Source organism: Brachionichthys hirsutus, unplaced genomic scaffold, assembly GCF_040956055.1.
Source record: "Brachionichthys hirsutus isolate HB-005 unplaced genomic scaffold, CSIRO-AGI_Bhir_v1 contig_1378, whole genome shotgun sequence".
NCBI classification, from domain to species: domain Eukaryota; kingdom Metazoa; phylum Chordata; class Actinopteri; order Lophiiformes; family Brachionichthyidae; genus Brachionichthys; species Brachionichthys hirsutus.
Window position 1 is genome coordinate 26,480 of NW_027180474.1, and position 19,346 is coordinate 45,825.

At 49.4% G+C, this 19,346-nt stretch overlaps 1 protein-coding gene across 1 annotated transcript; it reads left to right on the forward strand.

Annotated features, from left to right (window-relative positions):
- The first annotated feature begins 606 nt into the window (after window positions 1-606).
- LOC137915194 (glycogen synthase kinase-3 beta) lies at window positions 607-15,589 on the forward strand. The gene is made up of 11 exons (XM_068758635.1): window positions 607-714; window positions 5,273-5,466; window positions 8,744-8,827; window positions 11,979-12,089; window positions 12,488-12,618; window positions 12,919-13,025; window positions 13,143-13,240; window positions 13,367-13,462; window positions 14,686-14,872; window positions 15,077-15,175; window positions 15,519-15,589. Exons 1-11 carry the CDS (start codon window positions 627-629, stop codon window positions 15,587-15,589), a joined length of 1,266 nt encoding a protein of 421 aa, XP_068614736.1. The 5' UTR covers window positions 607-626.
- Window positions 15,590-19,346: the final 3,757 nt, after the last annotated feature.

Sequence of the window (19,346 nt, forward strand, 5' to 3'; positions counted from 1 at the left end):
AGTCCCGTCGCACGCCGTACGCAAGAGTCCGCCGCCCCGGGCCTTCGGTAACGACGCCGACGTTCCACGGCGAAGAGCGTGGATTCAGTCACCCCGTAACCGCTGAGTTCGCCGAAGAAGACTGCTTGCTTTCGGGTCTGAAGGTTAGGGTATAGCGAGGGAGCCGCCATGGCAGCCGGATCGTTGAGCCTCCACATCGGGATATGAAGAGGAGCCGCCCCGTTTATTCTTCGCCCCGTTCTGGTTCGACGCTCTGAACGTCCGAGCTTTTACCTTCTTCATCTGCGTGAAAATAAATCGCAATTGATTTTAATCAGGGGAGGGGGGGCCCACGGGGAGAGGCCAGATTCATGAGCGTTTTAGCCAAAGACGCGTCTTCAAAGGCCCGCTGAAGAGAACCTGGACTATAATGAATTAACGAGGCTGCGAGCGACTATTGTTGGGGAAAGAGGGGCTCACAAGACTGTACGAAGTCAGGGGGGGGTGAAGGATCGCTTTTCGCTTGGCTTCCCAACAATATCGTATCCGGCCATCCCTTTTTGGATGAGAAGGTCCGGCTGATCGATCAGCCCAGCCGTTCAGCGAGTCAGTCCCGCTCATCGAGAGAGCCTCGCCGGGATCGGATCATGTCCGGTCGGCCCAGGACCACCTCCTTCGCGGAGAGCTGCAAGCCGGTGCCGCAGCCCTCTGCGTTCGGCAGCCTGAAAGTCAGCCGTAAGTACTAGACTGCCCCCCCCCCTCATCACCGGTACACAGCGTGATGTTAGCTCCCGCTAGCCTAGCCTAGCCCTGTCATATAAACGTGTCGGGTGGTACGTGTGGAGCACGGGAGGCCGCGCCAGGCAGGGCCGGTGCAAGGGGGGGGGGGGAACTGGGGCCCCGGTTTACAGGCTGTCAGAATCGGACGACGAGACGGCCCCCGTCTCCGAAGCGTCCCTCTCCCTTCTCCTGAGGGTCCCGTCTCCTGAGCGTCCCGTCTCTTGAGGGTCCCGTCTCCTGAGGGTCCCGTCTCTTGAGGGTCCCGTCTCTTGAGGGTCCCTCTCCCTTCTCCTGAGCGTCCCGTCTCCTGAGCGTCCCTCTCCCTTCTCTTGAGGGTCCCGTCTCTTGAGGGTCCCATCTCCTGAGGGTCCCTCTCCCTTCTCCTGAGGGTCCCGTCTCCTGAGCGTCCCTTCTCCTGAGGGTCCCGTCTCCTGAGCGTCCCGTCTCCTGAGGGTCCCGTCTCTTGAGGGTCCCGTCTCTTGAGGGTCCCGTCTCCTGAGGGTCCCCCTCCCTTCTCCTGAGGGTCCCGTCTCCTGAGCGTCCCGTCTCCTGAGGGTCCCCCTCCCTTCTCCTGAGGGTCCCGTCTCCTGAGCGTCCCGTCTCCTGAGCGTCCTCCTCCCGAAGGGGCCCGCTGGCAGCCGGACCCGAGCACACTAGCCGGGTCTCGAGTTCCCTTCAGACGGGAGTCTGCCGTAGATCGGTGCTACTTCCCGTCGCGTCGCCCCCTGCAGCCGGTTACCGCTCGTAATCGTCATGTGATCGATTTCAGACCACCTGCTCAGGTATTCAAGTCTTCCTGTACAGATCGTTATTGCCTCCTGCCCAGGAGACTTCCAGCTACGTCCACTTTTCTCTTTCGGTTGTGCATAATTGGGGGTGTGAGGGGACCCCCCCCCCCCACCCCAGTCTGGTGATGTGGGCATGATGTGTGTTGGTGGCGTGAGGCCTGATGCTGAACCGCTCTGGGCCGTGGAGCTGGAGGCATGCAATTTATGATGCCTTGCAATGGCAAGAAACGTGGCAAAATATCCGCGCCAGATGTAATACTTCCCCTTTAATATTCTTTAGGTATCGGTTTGCTACTAAATTGGCACCAGATATGAGGATGACCATAAAAACGTCTCTGTAGTCGAGTTTTACGATGGCGTTCTGGCTGGGACTTCTCCGCCTGAAACTACTGCTTTTACCAAAAGACTCATCTCTAAAGTCAATATATTATTATTATTATTATTATTATATATCATGATGGCCTGGAACTTCTGCCACCCAGTTAAATGATTTTTTTCAGCCCATTGAGGAACACGCTAGTCCAGATTGTAATAATCAGGTAGTGCACAAACACAACGATATCTGCAGTGTATTTTTAACATGGTTGGGTTGAACGTGCTACAGGTATCGGCCTCTGCTCAGCTGTTTAATTTGTGTCTGTGAGGGTTGCAAGTTCTAAACTGGTTTATATCAAGCGTTTTAATTAGATAATCATGAACGAGAAAATCGGGTCAAATCTTGTCTGCAGAGCGAATCTTCATCATTTTGAATGATCGCAGCCCAAATCGTTTTTACTAGAGGTCTCAAAGCAAACCTGTAAAGTAAACCGGACGGGGTATCCCCTTGATGTAATAATATCTGATCAAATAGGACGTGGGCGGTTTGTTGGATTCTTGACGCGGTGGATTCGATGTCAAATTGGGTCAACGATGACTTTGCTTTCTTGTAATGTCGATGGGAATTCAGACTTTGAGTCATACGGCTTAAAGTGAAAGCAATAATCAGAAAACTCAAATTATTAAATCAATCCCTTTCTGGTGTTAAATGTTGAGTAACATTTGTGCAGACCAAGCAGAAAACGGAGCTGCGGTGGGTTTTGTTCTGAAGCATAGGAAGCCACGTAGCCGCATCGCGCCGGTAAACCTCGCCTGGACGGGGAAATGGTCGCGTTAAAGTTTGCTGCCGTGAGTTTGGGATGAATCACCTTTCCTGTGGTGAACTTCGCGTAAGCTTTATCAATAGTGTGATAGACATTGTCAATAAAGATTGACGATGTTCCGTGTTTCTTGCCCCACCTCGTCCGCTGCAGTGATGACGCACACTCCCGAGCTACGTCCTGGTTCGGTTTGTCAGCCTGCCGGTTATCCAGCTGGATAAAAGCTGCCGCCTGGCTTCGGTTCTCGATGCCGTCGCTCGGATCTTGACTTCTTGTCTCGGTCCATAGCTATTCTTGATCGAGCCGTCGTTTCTGCTGGATTCATAGAAATGGAAGCTGCGTAGCGATCGCTGTCATTTAATTTCATTTTTTTTTAAATTTCATATCGCAATAGGAAGACCAAGTTTAAATATAAATCTGAGGACATGGTTTTGTGAACGAGGTTCCGGTTCTGAGTGACATCGCACTGATTGTCTTCTACCCTGTTGGCGTTCGAAGGCTGTGCTGCAGGAGGTTTTTGTGGAGATACTATCACCCACTGTTGGTGTTGTCCAAATGCACACGGAAGCACGGGAAGTCACAATCCTGCAAATGTTGTCTTGAAATTTAATTTCAAATATTGTGAGACCTCCTGGTTTTCTGTAAAGGAAGTTTGTACGTAACGTTTTCAGTTAATCTGAATATAGATTTTGTCAGTAAATTAATAATTGCTTGGCATCTAAAATGTAAAAAAAAAACTGATTAATGTTACAAACTTGAACGATAAACTCGTCAAAGATGTCGGAACATATTTTTGGAAATGTTTTTTATCCAATGGACTTGTCAATGAACCAATTAATTGTGCTTCAGACCAAATTAGACACACACACGTATTCACACGTGTGTGTGTGTGTGTGTGAGAATACATTGGCTGATTATCCCCAGCAGCTGTAGCCACTATGGATGATCCTGAGGAGGCACTAACCCCTCCTATACAGGCGAACAGGGACACACACACATTGACACACCCACATGGGCGCTCTTTGGTTGTATTTTTTTTGGGTGAGGCAGCTGGCCAAGAACAACGAGAGGCCTGCTTAGCATTTCAAAGGTGCAGCTCTTTCTCCCCCCCCCCCTCCTCTCTGTCTTCCTCGCTCATTTAACAAGTGACGATGAGAACAAAGTGAAATATTCCAACCTTGATTCCGAACGAAAAGGACGCGACTGGGAGAAAACTCCAGCCATCAGAGTCACTCTGGGTTTCTGACGGCGATCCATGATGTTGGACGAGACGGTTGATCTCTGGACAGTCCTTTGGGGGGGGGGTTGGCGTTCTTTGATGGAGCTTGACATGACGTTTTAGGCGGCACGCCTTTGTGATATCTAAAACCATTTGATATAAGCATATGGCCGTGTTTGCCCAGTTTCAGAAAGCGAGCACGAGGACCGTTTGTGACTTTCAGTCATGGTGATTCATGAATGATCAGGCGAGGATTTCTCGTCTGGCAGTGAATACGTGTTTTCACTTCAACTGGATATTTTCTCATTGACTAGCCTGAGAGAATGTTGAAAGCAGCCGGCTGTTGTCACGGTAATGTGGGGAAAGTCTTTGATGGATAAAGGGAGAGCGCTTCACTGCGATAAATGGTTCTCTTCTGCAGAACCTTCTAATGCAAGTATGACATGGAGGCAAAAGTATTAATAATGATGGCTTATTTGGCCTCTTTGTGCACATGCTAGCCACATCCAGCCGTGGCCTGGACTCGCCTGGTGACCTGAATTGACTATCGATGCTTCTGGATAAAAAATGGCAGCGTCCCTCTCTTCTGTTGTAGCTGAGTATTTTGGCTTTACTAGATTAGATAAGTATGTGAAGGCCATGCTGGGCACACGTGTCCAAAAGTTCACTCAAAAAAAAAAAAAAAATTCAATTCCAGGTGCAATCTGCTTGAATGGCCTCTTGATGCTTACGGAAGACGAGGCAGTAGGACGAGGACACCTGTTCACTGACCTGAGAGAGGCATGCTAGCAGACCCAGGCCGGTCCTGCAGCATCACACATAGTCTTATCATTGTCTGACTCTTCAGTGACGGGTATTTTATTGGTCAGCTGATCACAGATCTGTCCCGAGAGCTCGCTGTTGCATCACCTCTTATTGCCCATGTCTGGACCGAAAGGTTGCCCTTGAACACACGGAGGAAGACCTTGGACTGCTGATATGCGAGCTGTTGGCATGATAAGCGGAGCTCGCCTACCAGTTATACATGACTCGTGTTCACCACGTAGGCCGTTCTGGTTGGTCTTTAGTTGCTCGTTTCCTGATGTCACTGTAAAACCGCTTTTGCATTCTAATGATGGGCTTCCTTGCATTCAATTGTTAGCTTGCTGTCCTCGCTTCCATTTCTGTTCATTCAGCTGTACAACTATTTGCCTGCAGGCTTTGCAGAGACGACGTGCGTAATTGGCCAAAAACTTGCTGACAACAGTCGATGAACGATGCGGAGAAAAAAAGAGCTGGTTGCCCTGCCGACGGTCGACCACCTTGCCTTACATGACTGTTGTTGTTTGTTCTTAGTGTCCTCTTTCGTACTTCTCTTTGTCTTGCTTTAGGGGATAAAGATGGCAGCAAGGTTACAACAGTTGTGGCCACTCCAGGCCAAGGTCCCGATCGGCCACAGGAAGTAAGCTACATGGACACCAGGGTCATCGGCAACGGCTCGTTCGGCGTCGTCTACCAGGCAAAGCTCTGCGACTCGGGAGAGCTGGTTGCCATCAAGAAAGTCCTGCAAGACAAACGGTTTAAGGTAAAATGCACACGCAAGTACCTTTTTAGATCAGTTCACAAAGTACAAGAAACAAAAAGAGGAGTCGCGGGAGTTGGAGGATAATACGCCGGCACGCTGATCAACTGGATGAAGTGATCTTTCACAAGAACGTTGAGATCAGTGAAGCTGCGAAGCAAGAGAAGACGAAGGCAGAGATCCTTCCTGCTCCTGGCGGGAGGTTTGTGTGGCCTTAGCGAGATCCTTTCCACCACAAACGGACTCACTGATACTCGGTTAAGTTTAGTTCAGTCGCGTCCTTAGGAAAGCCATTTCCTTCCAAGCAAAGTTCTGCTGGTATCCTCCCTTTGTGTTTTGAATAGATTTGACTTGTGGTTTGTTTGGGGGGGGGGGGGGTTGGCGGCTCACGGATGAAAGACTTCAGGCCTCCAGGCTGGCAGGACGGCTGTTAGGATTCTCATGAAGGCTTTAGGCTTGATGGTAATGGCTGCACATTGTTATAGTGTTTGTACATTGTTATAGTATTTGTACTGGGTAATACAATTTAACAATCAGCTTGATATTTTGGCGATGTCGACTGTTAGGGTTGAAGTTGAGCCTGCCGCGTTTCCCTTCAGGGACCATCGGATGGTTTTACCGATCCAACTGGTCCGGCTGAATAGTTGAGCAGCTTTGCGGCTCTGGTTTAACCTTTTGGAGGTTCAGCCCAAATCTTCAGTAGGTGTAATCATGCTACTGTACAAAACCAGATGAGCTCTATGATGGCCAGCTGCCAGAAATCACATCTGCAAGTGTTCGGTCCTTCTGCTTGATTGTGATGAAGTCCTGCTCTTTCCTGCTATCCTGCGGTTAGCTTGCGGCTAGCGCAGCATGCCAGCAGGTGCTGCGTTTTAAACAGCGGTCAGCTAACGATCACAGATGCAACGATGTCGGTGATCTGAGACTCTTCACCAACTTCTCAGCCTTTTTTTTTTTGTCCCACCGTTTTTCACTTGGCCTGGCCGGTCCTTCCTCGTGAACGGCTCCTTCTGAAAAGTGCAGCACATTAGTGCTAATACGCTGCACATGACCCCCCAAGCGGACCCAGAAAGCGTTTCCACTGCCACGGGCAAACGCGTCGGAACACCTGCGTTCCGTTTTCTCGTTTTTCATTCTCCTCTGTGCCTTTTCTCCACACTTCTGTTCTTCTTCTGTCTGACTGGGCCTTTGTCTGGGAAGTGATTCTCCATCGGCAGAACCCTTCTGGTCCAACGTGTGAAGGCTTTGTCACCGTCTCAGACACGCGCAAGTCAAAAAGGTTACCATGTGAATAGTGTTAGATTTGTAGCTGACAAGTGCATGATGTAAACTTGATGAACTTACAATCTACCCCTGGTGCATTATGGGATAAATCCTACCCCACTCCCATCAGAGGGATCGTATATCTCCTCATTGGAAAATGGATCCTTGCATTAAAACCAATGAGCAGGCCCGGAGTGAGAGCATGAAACCGGCTTAATAATTTATCTGCTAATCAAATCTCTTTAGTTCAAATTGTGGCTTTCTTTGTTATAGTTTGGCCCTAAAGCTATTAAAAGCTTCAATGAGTACGATCATTTTAGTGGACACTATAGGGCTGCAGAGATAAACTGACATCTTGTCTTCTCAATGTCTATGATATGAGTGAAGTCAGGAATTTAAGGAAAGGACTTTGTTGCTGTGGGTTGGACAGTTCTGCATGCAGAGCAACGCCTGTCGACGAACGCTAACAAAAAGGAATAAAAAGGCTCCATTAATCCATTCAAAACTTGAAAGCAAATATTAAGTTGTATGATCCCGTGGATGCGTTTGTGAATGTGTCTGTTTAAGAGGCCTCCTCCCACAGCGCCAGATTTCACTTTAGCCAGTTTTGTTGTCCCCACGAACCCAAAGTAGTTCCGTTTCTATCCGGTCCACAACCGCAAAAAGACAACTCAAAAGCCAGATGTGGCGTTTGTCGCTGGTCCCGACCGAGCAGCGAGTCGGGAGACATTCCGATGGCGAAGTAAATACATGTGTCCACCGGATTATTCCTCCTCCTGACAAAAGAGGTCTGAGACCAGGCTTGGGTCTCGCGACTGGCACGCCAGAAGGCCTCGGGTTGAGCACCATGAACAGAACCCAGTCACGGCTCCAGCACAAAAACACGCTTGACAGACTTTGGTGGACGAGTTGGGCAAAGACTTCTTATGACGAGAGACACGGCAGATTTAAGACTTCTTGCAGGCTCTCTCTCTCTCTCTCTCGCTCGCTCGCTCCATCCCTCCGTCTCTGCTGGTCTGGCTATCGACACACTCGCAGATGACAGGTCAGCAGGAAGGACTGCAGCATAACCGGGGCAGGGCATGTATTGAACAGCCCGTCTGCTCCTCCTCCACATGGCCCATCTTCCACACACACACACACACACACAAACGCACAAAGAGACACGCCCTCAGACACTCCCACTGAGCCCCTGCAAGAGAGCGAGGGCGTTGCCTGCGGCGCATGATGGTTCGATGGCCGATCCGTGACCCGCACGCCATGACGTGTGCGCTTGCAGTTGCAGGAAGGGTGGGGGGGGGGGGGGGACCGTTTAGCATTAGCTTGTCAGTGAATTACCGGTAGCTGTGGAGCTACTATCTGCTGCAGGGAGGATGGGCTCTTGTTTCGTTGATGTACGCCTCGCTCTGTTGCGTTAAAAATGATTGCGAGGGGATTATTTATCCTCCGTAATGTGGCCATCGGCTTTAGTCGGACTGACCCACATAGCAGCAGGTCTCATTTGTCGCCTCGGCAGCTCGATACGAATGGTGACGTGTCCTCAGACCTTTTATGTCTTTCTTTGTCTTACGATCGATCCTCTTCTTCTGGATTCTCCGCTAACTTCCTGTGTGAACTTTATACGAGCGTTTCAGATGAAGTCAACAAACACGCAGCGCTGCGATAAAGAAGGGCAGAGAGTATCAGCCCTAGCGGTTGCTCCATGAATTGCTGCTCAGTATTGCATAGCTAATGGCGAACCAGTTTCTGCGTTGACGCGCCGTGACGCCGGTTCTGTTCACACCGCAGACGAATCCTGCTTTACCACATTTAGTGTTTTGGCTGAAGGTTTGTTCTGTGAACTCTTTTAGTTTCCCAGATGTCTTTTATCCCTACTTTAATCCGTGCATGGTAACGGACGGCGTGCCATCTATCGGCGCCGGCGTTCTGTGAAATAATACATTTCTGATTGTTTAATTAATTAACGCGAGCCGCAACGCAGGACTGGTGTTCTATCTTTTGCCTCTTTGTGTTTCAGAACCGGGAGCTGCAGATCATGAGGAAGTTGGATCACTGCAACATCGTCCGCCTGCGCTACTTCTTCTACTCCAGCGGAGACAAGGTCAGCGGCTCGGCCCGACGCCGGCCTGTCTGCACTTTGTCACGTTGAATTGAGTTTTTAATTTCTTCATAAAAACATTTAACAACAACAGTAATTGATTCTTCTGACGCTTTAATTGACACTTTTAGCTGAATGAGAAATGGGCAGACTTTAAGATGATGACTAAAACTAGAATTAGCATGTTGTCATGTCTTAGCTGTTAGCTGACTGACTGCATTGTGTGGATTTCTAATAGGTTGGAGACTCTGACAGGATGCCTTTACATCCAAAGGGCCGGACGCTTGCTCTTTATAGTGAGGGCCGGTGCTGTTCTGTATACCAGGTGCTGACCTGCTGGTCATCTCGGGTTCATTGCCCTGGAAATGTCCATGTGTGGGCAGGAGGAGCGATTCAAAATGTCTCCTCTGTTTGTAAAGATTAGCGTGAATCTCTTCCTTAATTCATTAGTACGTACAGAACATGTGACGGGGAGGTTCTTCTCTGAGCGCGTAGCCTGGGTGTCTGGAGACTACAGCGAGGGGGGGGGGCAGGGCAGTGACTCAGGTTAATAATAGACTAGCCCCGCCCCCCCCCTCGCTGTAAACTCCACCCTGTCGCCGCCTCGTGTCATGTGCTTGCTGGCCTCTGAGAATCGCGGCTGATTCTTGGTACTCTGGCACAGCGATGACAAAGACGAGCCCACGTTGTTCACTCGTTTATTTATTTGTTGTGTTTCTGTCCCCGCTCTTACCTTCACACCTCCTAAATCCCCCTTCATGTGTTGCCTTTCATGTATTAATGGCCTCCTTCCTCCTCGCCGGTCACATTCTCTCACCCAAGGCTAATTATGGCGGCTGGCTGAACGTAGACGGGGTGGGGGGGGGCAGCAGAGAGCTGCAGACAGGTTGATGGCTAGATAGAGGCGAGAGGTCAGGTCGGGCGTTTGGGGGCGTTTCCTGTGGGGAGGAGCCATCGACGTGTCGACAGGTATTCTTATGCAACTGCTGTCGTGTGGCGTTCTGTCTCGACACACACTGCTTTTGCTCGTACCCTTTGGCCGCTTGTATAATACTGTTCAAACAGACGGCCGCGGGTTCAGGCGGCGCAGGCAGGAAGGCAAAGAGCAGCTTGACTGCTACCTTTTCAAAATAAGATCTCGGGGAAAACGCACCATTGGTGTAAATTAAACATTCTGTCTCACCGCGACATAAACCAGTAAGTTGAGACACAAAGTTCCTCGACTCTCACCCTATCGGAGGGCCTCCGAGGGCCTGTTTGCGTTGGCTGCTTGATTATCTCCTGACTGACTTGGAGTGGTGATTTGTGCAAATACAACTTCATTTGATAATTTGCAACGATTAATATTCTGTATATTGAATGATAAATTAAATTCTGCTGTAACTGAAGCCGAAGCACTAAATCCAGAACACAAACGGAGTCTCTAAAAACCTCAAACCTGGTCTGAATCATCGACTCTGCTTAAATGGTGCGTTTCTAAATAAATGCACGTTACCAAAGTACCTCCATTAATTCCGTGCTGGTTGGTTTGTAGGTGAAAGTACTGCGGTTTCCATGTATAGTCTGCTTGTTGGACTTTGTGTAACGGTCACTTGAACATTTCTGGATACATTCGGGCCGCAGAGAGCGAGAGAAAGAGCAGTGGGCCGGCCAACAGCTCATTTTTATCAGGGACCCAGTAGCAGTTTTACCTGCCCCTCTCCGCACCAGTGCCGCCCTGCAGTGGCCGGTATCTCAGCATAAACACAGAGACACTCTTGTATACACAGACGTTCCAGTAAGAAGGTCTGGTGGTGGCGCTGCAGAATCTGTGATGAACCAAAGACATCGGGCGGCGCCCCCTGTCCCCTCGCTCTGCAGTTATTACAAACATCCACTGCTGCGCATGTCTCGGGTCATATGGATGCGTTACGTCGAGTCCCGACTCGTGCAATATGCCAAGTATGATTAAATGAGCTTCACAAAGTCGCCGTACCAGGAAGCGCCAAATGCAAGTTCTATTATAAGCCACACTCGTGGAAAGTGGCGTGCATGCCGTCTTTTACGCGCGGCGCAGATCCCATCAAGCCCCTCCTCGTGCACGGCGTAGCCCGGGGATTGGTCGAGAGCTCGGCCAGTTGTTCAGGTGCAAGCCCAGCAAATCAGAGGCCGAACGATTTGGCTGTGTGGAGCCAAGGAAGTGGCTTTATAGTGAGGCAGGAAGTGAGTCATCACTGTTGCTAGGCTAAATATAGCTTAAGTGGCGGCAACAGGAGGGGGGGGGGGCTGTAGTCGTCACGAATGTTATCAGTGGGAGGAAGGAAGGGGGTGCACAGGCACAGAACGAGTTTGGGCGATGCTAATGATGGAATGCTGTCGCCACGCTACCGGCGTCTGAAAGCTGTTCATTGTGGCCGACGGCTGCACCAGTTCATGGGAGCCGGCCTCCCAGTACTCCCGCCCAGTATGTAGGCGCCCTGATGGAGTGGGAGGGAGCGGTCGCACAAAGCAGGCCTTTGAGCTGCCGGAGGCCGACGGCGCAATCTGTTGGAGGAGACTGCAGTGCATCAGGAGTAGCGGGGATAAAGTTATAACACCCGACGGGCCACCGACGGACCACCGACGGGCCGCCGACGGGCCGCCGACGGGCACACAGGCGAGCAGCGAGCGCAGACATGAGCTCCGGCGTGCCCCAGAGCGGAACGTGCGCACGCCCGCCGCTCGCCAAAGGCCTTGTCCAGCCAGGGAAGAAGCCGATGATATCGCTGTCTGCGGCTGCTGCTGAGTATCGGCCATTATGATGCGTGGCGATGCGTTTCCTGCTGTCGGGGGTGGGGGGGGTTCTAAACGATGGATTCCGAGTTGGACTCGGGAGAAAAACTTAAGTTACATCCGCCTGCCGCACCTCGGGAAGGGGCGGCGACTGGCCGCCGCTCGGGAGCTGGGAATGTTTGCCTTGTAATAGGCCTGCGCGTTGCCGTCCCGCTGGTAGCTTTGCCCCGGTGCCGGCTCGACCCCATGCGGGTCGAGAATGACCAACGATGACAAAACGTAATCATGAGCAAACAGCTGCCGTGATTTTCACACCTCCCAAACGACCGTCATTGTTTATTACGGGGACTTCCAGGTCATGCGAGGGTTAAATGTTGTCTTCGTTGTCGCTTCGCTCCGACAGAAGGATGAAGTGTATCTGAATTTGGTTCTGGATTACGTTCCTGAGACGGTCTACAGAGTGGCCCGACACTACAGCCGAGCCAAACAGACGCTGTCCATGGTGTACGTCAAGGTAGGAAGTGTGTGTGTGCGTGTGTGTGCGTGCGTGTGTGTGTGTGCGCGCGCACAAACACAGTTGCTGAGGGTAGCTTTATTAACGAACCCTATGAAAGGCCGTTTTTACTCAAACTCCCGTACAGTGTGCTTTATGTTTACGTCTTTGTCAGGAGAGCGTCTGAAAGATTTCAGGACATTTCTGTTCCGTTACTTTAAATATAAATCTGAAATCTTTCCAATAATTAAAAACATTTTGATTGTACATGTGGAATGTTTGTTCACACAAATGTAACTCGTGTCAGGAGATATTTTATTTACTGGAGCCTTACAAAGAGAAGAATGTCTATGAAATTCTGTTTTAAATGTTATTGTTGTCTATTTATGCCCTGTGTGTGTGTGCGCGTGCGCGTGCAGCTGTACATGTACCAGCTGTTCAGGAGTCTGGCCTACATCCACTCCTTCGGGATCTGTCACCGGGACATCAAGCCCCAGAATCTGCTGCTGGACCCAGAGATGGCCGTTCTCAAGCTCTGCGACTTCGGCAGGTGAGTGAGTTTGTCGGTGCGAGTTGTGACGGCACTGATCTGTGTGCTCTGGAATAGTTTTACATTTTCGGAGATGGTGTCGGATGAACAGATCAATACCACTCTGGTGTCTGCATGGTGCATCTAAATATGCCTTTAAAGCGTTGGCTGAAAATGTTTGCTCAGTTCCGTTTAAGTCTTTGACTGCGGGCTCGGCGTGCTGCCGCAGCTAGCTGGAGATGATGATGAGCCTGTGTGTGTGTGTGTGTGTGTGTGTGTGTGTGTGTGTGTGTGTGTGCGTGTGTGTGTGTGTGTGTGCAGCGCTAAACAGCTGGTCCGCGGGGAGCCCAACGTGTCCTACATCTGCTCTCGCTACTATCGAGCCCCCGAGCTCATCTTCGGCGCGACCGACTACACCTCCAGCATCGGTGAGCTGATCGCAGCTGCAGTCACGTTTAACCCTTAAGCCGCTGCACGATTGCGAGGGCGTCTCTCTCTCTGTTGGTTTTATCGGACCCCCTTTGTGGTTCACCTTCCGTTTTCAGACGTGTGGTCAGCCGGCTGCGTGCTGGCAGAGCTTCTGCTAGGACAGCCAATCTTCCCAGGAGACAGTGGAGTGGATCAGTTGGTGGAAATCATCAAGGTAATGGCTGGAGTGACCTGCCAGGGGTAAAAGTCTTCATGTGTGATGCAGCGGTGTCCCGTGTCCCCCCGGAGATGAGTCAAGATGGCGTTTTGCGTCCTGTGCTTTTCATCTTGCGCTGTCCAGGTTCTCGGCACCCCGACCCGAGAGCAGATCCGCGAGATGAACCCCAACTACTCTGAGTTCAAGTTTCCCCAGATCAAGGCACACCCTTGGACTAAGGTGAGTCAACAGGTACAAGAGTCTTTTTACTTTTCTACGATCCACCCTGCATTATCTCTTGTCTCCATGCTTGTGTTGTTAAAGTGTTGCTCCCACCTCCTCACATCACGTCACAGCAGCATGAGACTTTCCATGCTTTGAGCTAAGAATGACCGATAAGGGAGAAGAAAATGCAACGTATCAATACTTATTGATTTGGTCCCAAATATTAAGACATTAATACACAGTACAAACCATCAGATGTGCAAAAATGAATTACCCCCAAGCCTTCGAACCTCCTGTCGCCGTCCAGTTTGGCTATCCGAGACGGACGTTGGCTTGATAAGTCCCGTAAATATCCGAGGACATTAAGCTAAGTGCAGCAGAGACTTTCATATAGTCGTCAAACGCTTTCAGATTAACGGATGACCGTTTCGTTTTCAAAGTCTTTTGAAATCTTCTTTGTCTGTAACGTGACCGTCCGTATTTGTTTACTATCAGATAATCTGAAAAATGTTGATTTATCTAATCTGGCTGCTTCGTATTCCTCTCAAGCATGTTCTCCTTTGAGCAGCCTTGATAATGTCGCCATAGCGACGGTATTCCCAAAATGCTTAGCTCGCTAGAGCATAAATAAGATGCTCTGAAATCATCTTCTACTTTTCTCAGTTGGGTAACCCCTTGGTTAACCTTACATACTCTGATGCACAACATTTCTTAACCGTTAAGAAAAGTCAAAGTGAAGTAAGTAAATGATATATGTCCAATAAAAGCACCGTAAAACGATACTTTTGTTTGGGCCGTTGACTGTGTAGAATTTAATCTCGGTTACAAGCCGGTGCCAAACGGCTTCGTGTCAGTCTGGCTTTAATTGACTGTCACATTGTCTCATCTTAAAGTTATAGTGAACCTAAAATGGGTTGGAAACAGAAAAGGAACGTTCTGTCCTGCTGGCCCGAGCCAAGCTCTTCCACTGAATAACAGATTCATCCAATCAGCAGGCAGCAACAGGTCATCCTGTTGGCCCTTAAACGCCCTGCTGTGCTCGCTCTCTTTGAGCAAAGCCATTCATTCATTCATTCATTCATTCATTCATCATATTGCAGTGAATTTAGACGTCTCAGGTTCTGTTTATGTCTGCGTGCAGAAATTAACGCCGTTTCTTCTCTCTTCCAGCGGCAGCGGCGACGAGGCTGCACGCTACCCCCACTTACCATCTGTCTCTGTGTCTGACTGGCGCTCAGGTGTTCCGGCCGCGCACCCCTCCCGAGGCCATCGCCCTGTGCTCTCGCCTGCTGGAGTACACGCCCACGGCCCGTTTCACCCCGCTGGAGGCCTGCGCGCACTCCTTTTTTGACGAGCTGCGCGACCCCAACGTCAAGTTGCCCAACGGGAGGGAGAAGCCGTCGCTCTTCAATTTCACCACCCAGGGTATCTGTCACCCAGAACACAAAGCAGGGTTCCAGAGGGCAGATCCAACAGTGCCCCCTTTCAAACGATCACCAGTGTAGCGTCATTGCACTTACACATCAGTATTATAGTAAAGTATTATTACCTCATTATGTACTTCAGGCAGTATTGCTGTCGCTGGTGCCTGCCATGCAGTCTGATCTTTGGCTCCCATCTATCTTTCAGAGTTATCCAGTAACCCCGCCCTGGCTTCCATACTCATCCCCGCCCACGCCCGCAGCCAGGCTGCCGCCTCCACCCCGGCCAACACCTCTGCCACCACAGGTCAGAGCCACGCTTCCTCCAAACACTTGTGTCGAGGCGTGCGGGGCGTGGGTTGTGTAACTGGCGACTGGAAAAAGAGTGTGAATCTCTAATAGCCAATAAAGCGATGAAGTGGTTTCAGAGGCAGCGACGTGTTTATTGGCTTTCGCTTTATCAACATGTTAACTTTCGGCTAAATGTCCTGATTGAATCAATAAAATCAATAAAATAAATGGCACCAACTGGAGCACACATTTATACTGAAAAATAATTAGTGCATCTCCATCAGAATAGATTTTTAGTAGTAATACATTCGTAAAAGTCATGTGTGACCAAACTGTTAATTAGCGCCTTGCTTCCACAGATGGGAGCAGCACAGAGCGAGGTCCCTGCACCACCACCGCCTCCGCCTCCACCTCCAACTCCGCCTCCTGAGCCCCCAGAACACCCGCCCCGCCCCGCCCCGCCCCGGTCTCAGCCCCAGCTCACCGCCTCGCCACTGCCCCGGCCCGGGGGGGGGGGGGGGTGAGCGCCGCTTAGCTCTGCTCCGTCCTGCTCTCTTCCTCGACAGCAGCAGAGCGATGCTGACGCAGCCCGGGTTCAGCAGCCCAACGCCACGATCCCCTCTCTGACCCCCCCGACTGACCCGTCATCCAGCTGTTTGAACTGTCCGCCATCCTTCATCAAAGACATCTGTCTGTGCCCTTTCAACAGGGGACGTGAACAGAGCTGTTACTCTTGAAGTACACGGTCCGTGTAGACACAACGCTAGCCTGCTATTGTTTGTAAGAGAAGCTGCTCCTCGTGCCCCCCCCCGGTTCCTCCTGTAGTGCATGGCCTGAGTATGGTTAGGATCACCCGGGGTACCCCTCCTCACGTTTCATCTCCAAGGCATGACGCTCATGCACGGGTAAACGCACATGCACACTCATACTCACACACACACACGGATGCATGATGTACCTGATGTATGCGGAAAGAAGCAGTCCTCTCGTGGGGGGGGTAATATTTGGATGGGCTGTTTTTTCCTTGCCTGGGGTTGTTTTTAAATGGTTAGCAAGTTTTTTTTTAAAGGTCCCATATTGTACCCTTTTCCACAAGTTAACGCACACCTTGTGCACGTGCCCCCGCTTGACGTCAAGCTGGGGGGAGATTTCTTCCAGACGCGTTTCAGGAGGTGATTACAGACCTACCCAAACTACGAAGGATCGACTGGATGGTTTATTTCTCTGTTTTTGGGGCTGATAAGGACCCGAATGCACCATATTAGTGTAGAAACATGGGGAAAGTGAGTTTTTAATAATATGGGAACTTTAATCAACCTTGTTTTTAATTTTTGGTTCTGTTCTCCCGGGCTTTTTGAATTGCCTTGTGCGATGGATGCGACGCGTATCTGATCCTGTGTGCTTGTATAATATATACATAGAGTACAAAACGAACACGCATACATACACAGTTTATATATTACTTTTCCTTATGTATAAAACGTATATATAGATGTATATTAACTAAAATGGTTCAGACATCGTTTATGGCGAGCCCATATCTGGCGGCGCAGCGGCAATATTTGCTGCTGCCTAAAGACGATGGATGTAGATCAGGTGGCGTTCGGGTTTCTGTTCTTCTCCGCTGGAGTGTTGTCCCATTCCGGCGGCCACTTCCCGGTTCTCTCGGGCCGTCTGCATTGAGACTGTAGATGGGTCCGGGGCGCCGCTCTCTTCTCTGTGGTTGTACCCGTCTGTGACTGTTTCTGTGGCAGTGCAGTGTCTAGACGAGCGCCTTTCGTTGTCCAGCTCTGTGAAGAATTTGAGATGTTTCTTGACACCTTTCCTCTCCTCGACTCCCCGAAAAGTCGCGGCGGCGGCGGCCTGCGTTTCGGCGCCGTGTCTTGTGTCTGTGACCACTGACTGAAGTGTTGGCCTCGTGCCCCCCCGCCCCCCACCCGCCACGCATAGAGCCACCGGTACAGTCTTATTTACAGAGAATACTCATTACATAATAAAAGAAAAGAAAAAGGCGGATTTGTATATACAGTATAAATGCTCCTCACCAAAATTCTGACATGTATGTTGTTGTTTTTATGTTGATCATTTTTTTCCATGTTGTGTTCAAGGTATGTTTGTATATATGCAGACCCGTGTACTGTTTATGAACAAGAACAACGAAGACAAAGGGTAGGGAAAGAAATATGATTAAAAAAAAAAGAAATCGAATCGGGGGCAAATCTGATGTTAATGGATGATGAGGATGATCAGCTTTATCAGCCATATGTTCAATCTCACCTGTACAGTACAGTAGATGACAGCTGTATTATTGTAACAAGAACTAGTCATGTATAGTGTAACTATAGTTTGGAGTGCCTTTGCTTTCATACACCTTTGCCTTGTTCCCCCTTATCAACAGGCCCTCACCATTTAGCGCACACACACACACACATCTGATATTGTGACTCTCCCTTTGGTGCTGTTGAATGTTCTGCAACACTCTCACAGATACAGTGCGTACTTGATTTTACCGCCCCCGTCACGCACAAGGCTTTCCCCTCTTCGTTGCACCCTCAGCCTGTTCTGCAGGCGTGAATTATGAGGACAAGCTTCCTCGTCTAAAGATGCAGCAGACACATGCAGGCACAAGCATGTACACTACCGTCCTGGCACAGACTCCGGGGCATGAAGTCGGGGGGGGGGGTAGTTGTGGATGCAGCAGGGGCTGCAAAGGCCTCATCTACTGTATATATACAGTACAGTACAGTTTCTGTATTACTCAGTGTTGGTTCTGTTACCAAAGCCAGACGATGTAGTTGTGATGAGCCATCCTCAGACGCAGTCGTGTGTTCTCTAACTCTCATGCTGAATAATTCGTCTCCTTGTCCTCCTGCCTGTTCTCTCCCTTCTTGCATATCCGGGGGGGGGGGGGGAATTCAGTAGCACCTAAGGGTTCGAGTCATGTAGCGTCTCCCCCATCTCTCGCTTGCTGTAATTTTGCGTTCACAGATATGATGCTACCACACAATAATTTGATCTCCTCACCGTACCCATAACTCCAGTTCAATAAAAACACCAAAGGACCCGAGCAGGTGTTTCTGCTAGCGTATAAACGAGTAACTGGGGTTAAAGAAAAGAAGAATCATAGAAAATGCTACAAACACCTTGTATAACAGTACTACTACTTGAATGCCTCTGTTTGTGACTGATGTTTCTTTCTTTTTTTTGTCTTGTGAAGGTATGCTAAATGTGCACCTCTGTAAATATTCCCTCTGCGTGCTCTGAGGAATAGTTCCCTGGTACTGTAATTTGCATTAAATAAAGAGTAGGATAGCCTGGAAATGATCAATCAACTGTGTCTGCTCCATCTTTTAATTCTTCATACGAAGCCAAATGATGCACTTAAAGGCACCGTGATGACACAATAACCCACATACTTGCAATGCTAACATGCTAATGTAGCGCAGGCATAATGTGTAGCATGTTTACTGTTGCATTTTGGCATGTTGGCATGCTAATGTTTGATAAATGGAAGTACTGTACACTCTTTCTAACAAGATCTGTGCATCATTACGAATGCCCTCTGAGTTCTCTGTGATGAACACGGCACGGATTCCACAGCCACTCAAAATGTGGAACATACTCCACTCCAAGTTTCATTAAAATCTAAAAATCCATGTTTCAAAATCACACTGAAAAGTCTGATTTCAACAATCTGTAAATATTCATGTTTTACTCCAGAATTGTTTCTTCTGCGGTACATGGCCGAAACCTTCCACATACTTTCATGAGAAAAACATCTTGCAACGTTATAAGAACGCACGTCTTCACTCCAACTTTTATGAGATGGTTCTTTCTACATGTGTAGCCGATCAAGTTTAATAAGTCAATTTTGCATTGTCTTGAAAAGAAAACAAATCAACAAACAGTCTTTTTGTTTTGAGTAATTAGCATAACTGAAACAACAAAGCGCATCACATTGGAATGTCATGAGCTCAGGGATCGCTGAAGTTATTCCGACACGGCCGGTTACAAAGCGTGAGATCTGGTGTCAATCGAGCGTTAGAAAGTCATCAAAGATTGAGCTTCACAAACTGGGCTGTGAACGGCTTGTGAATTTCATTGTGGAGAATAGAACGCCCTCCGACATCCATCCCATTACTCGTGCGTGTCCACAGGTATTTATTTCTCACCTTTTATATTTTACT

Coding starts and splice junctions, on each gene's coding strand:
- LOC137915194 (XM_068758635.1), top strand. CDS start 627: ATGTCCGGTCGGCCCAGGACCACCTCCTTCGCGGAGAGCTGCAAGCCG. Junction 8,828..11,978: donor TCTACTCCAGCGGAGACAAG/GTCAGCGGCTCG, acceptor TCGCTCCGACAG/AAGGATGAAGTGTATCTGAA. Junction 13,026..13,142: donor CGACTACACCTCCAGCATCG/GTGAGCTGATCG, acceptor TTCCGTTTTCAG/ACGTGTGGTCAGCCGGCTGC.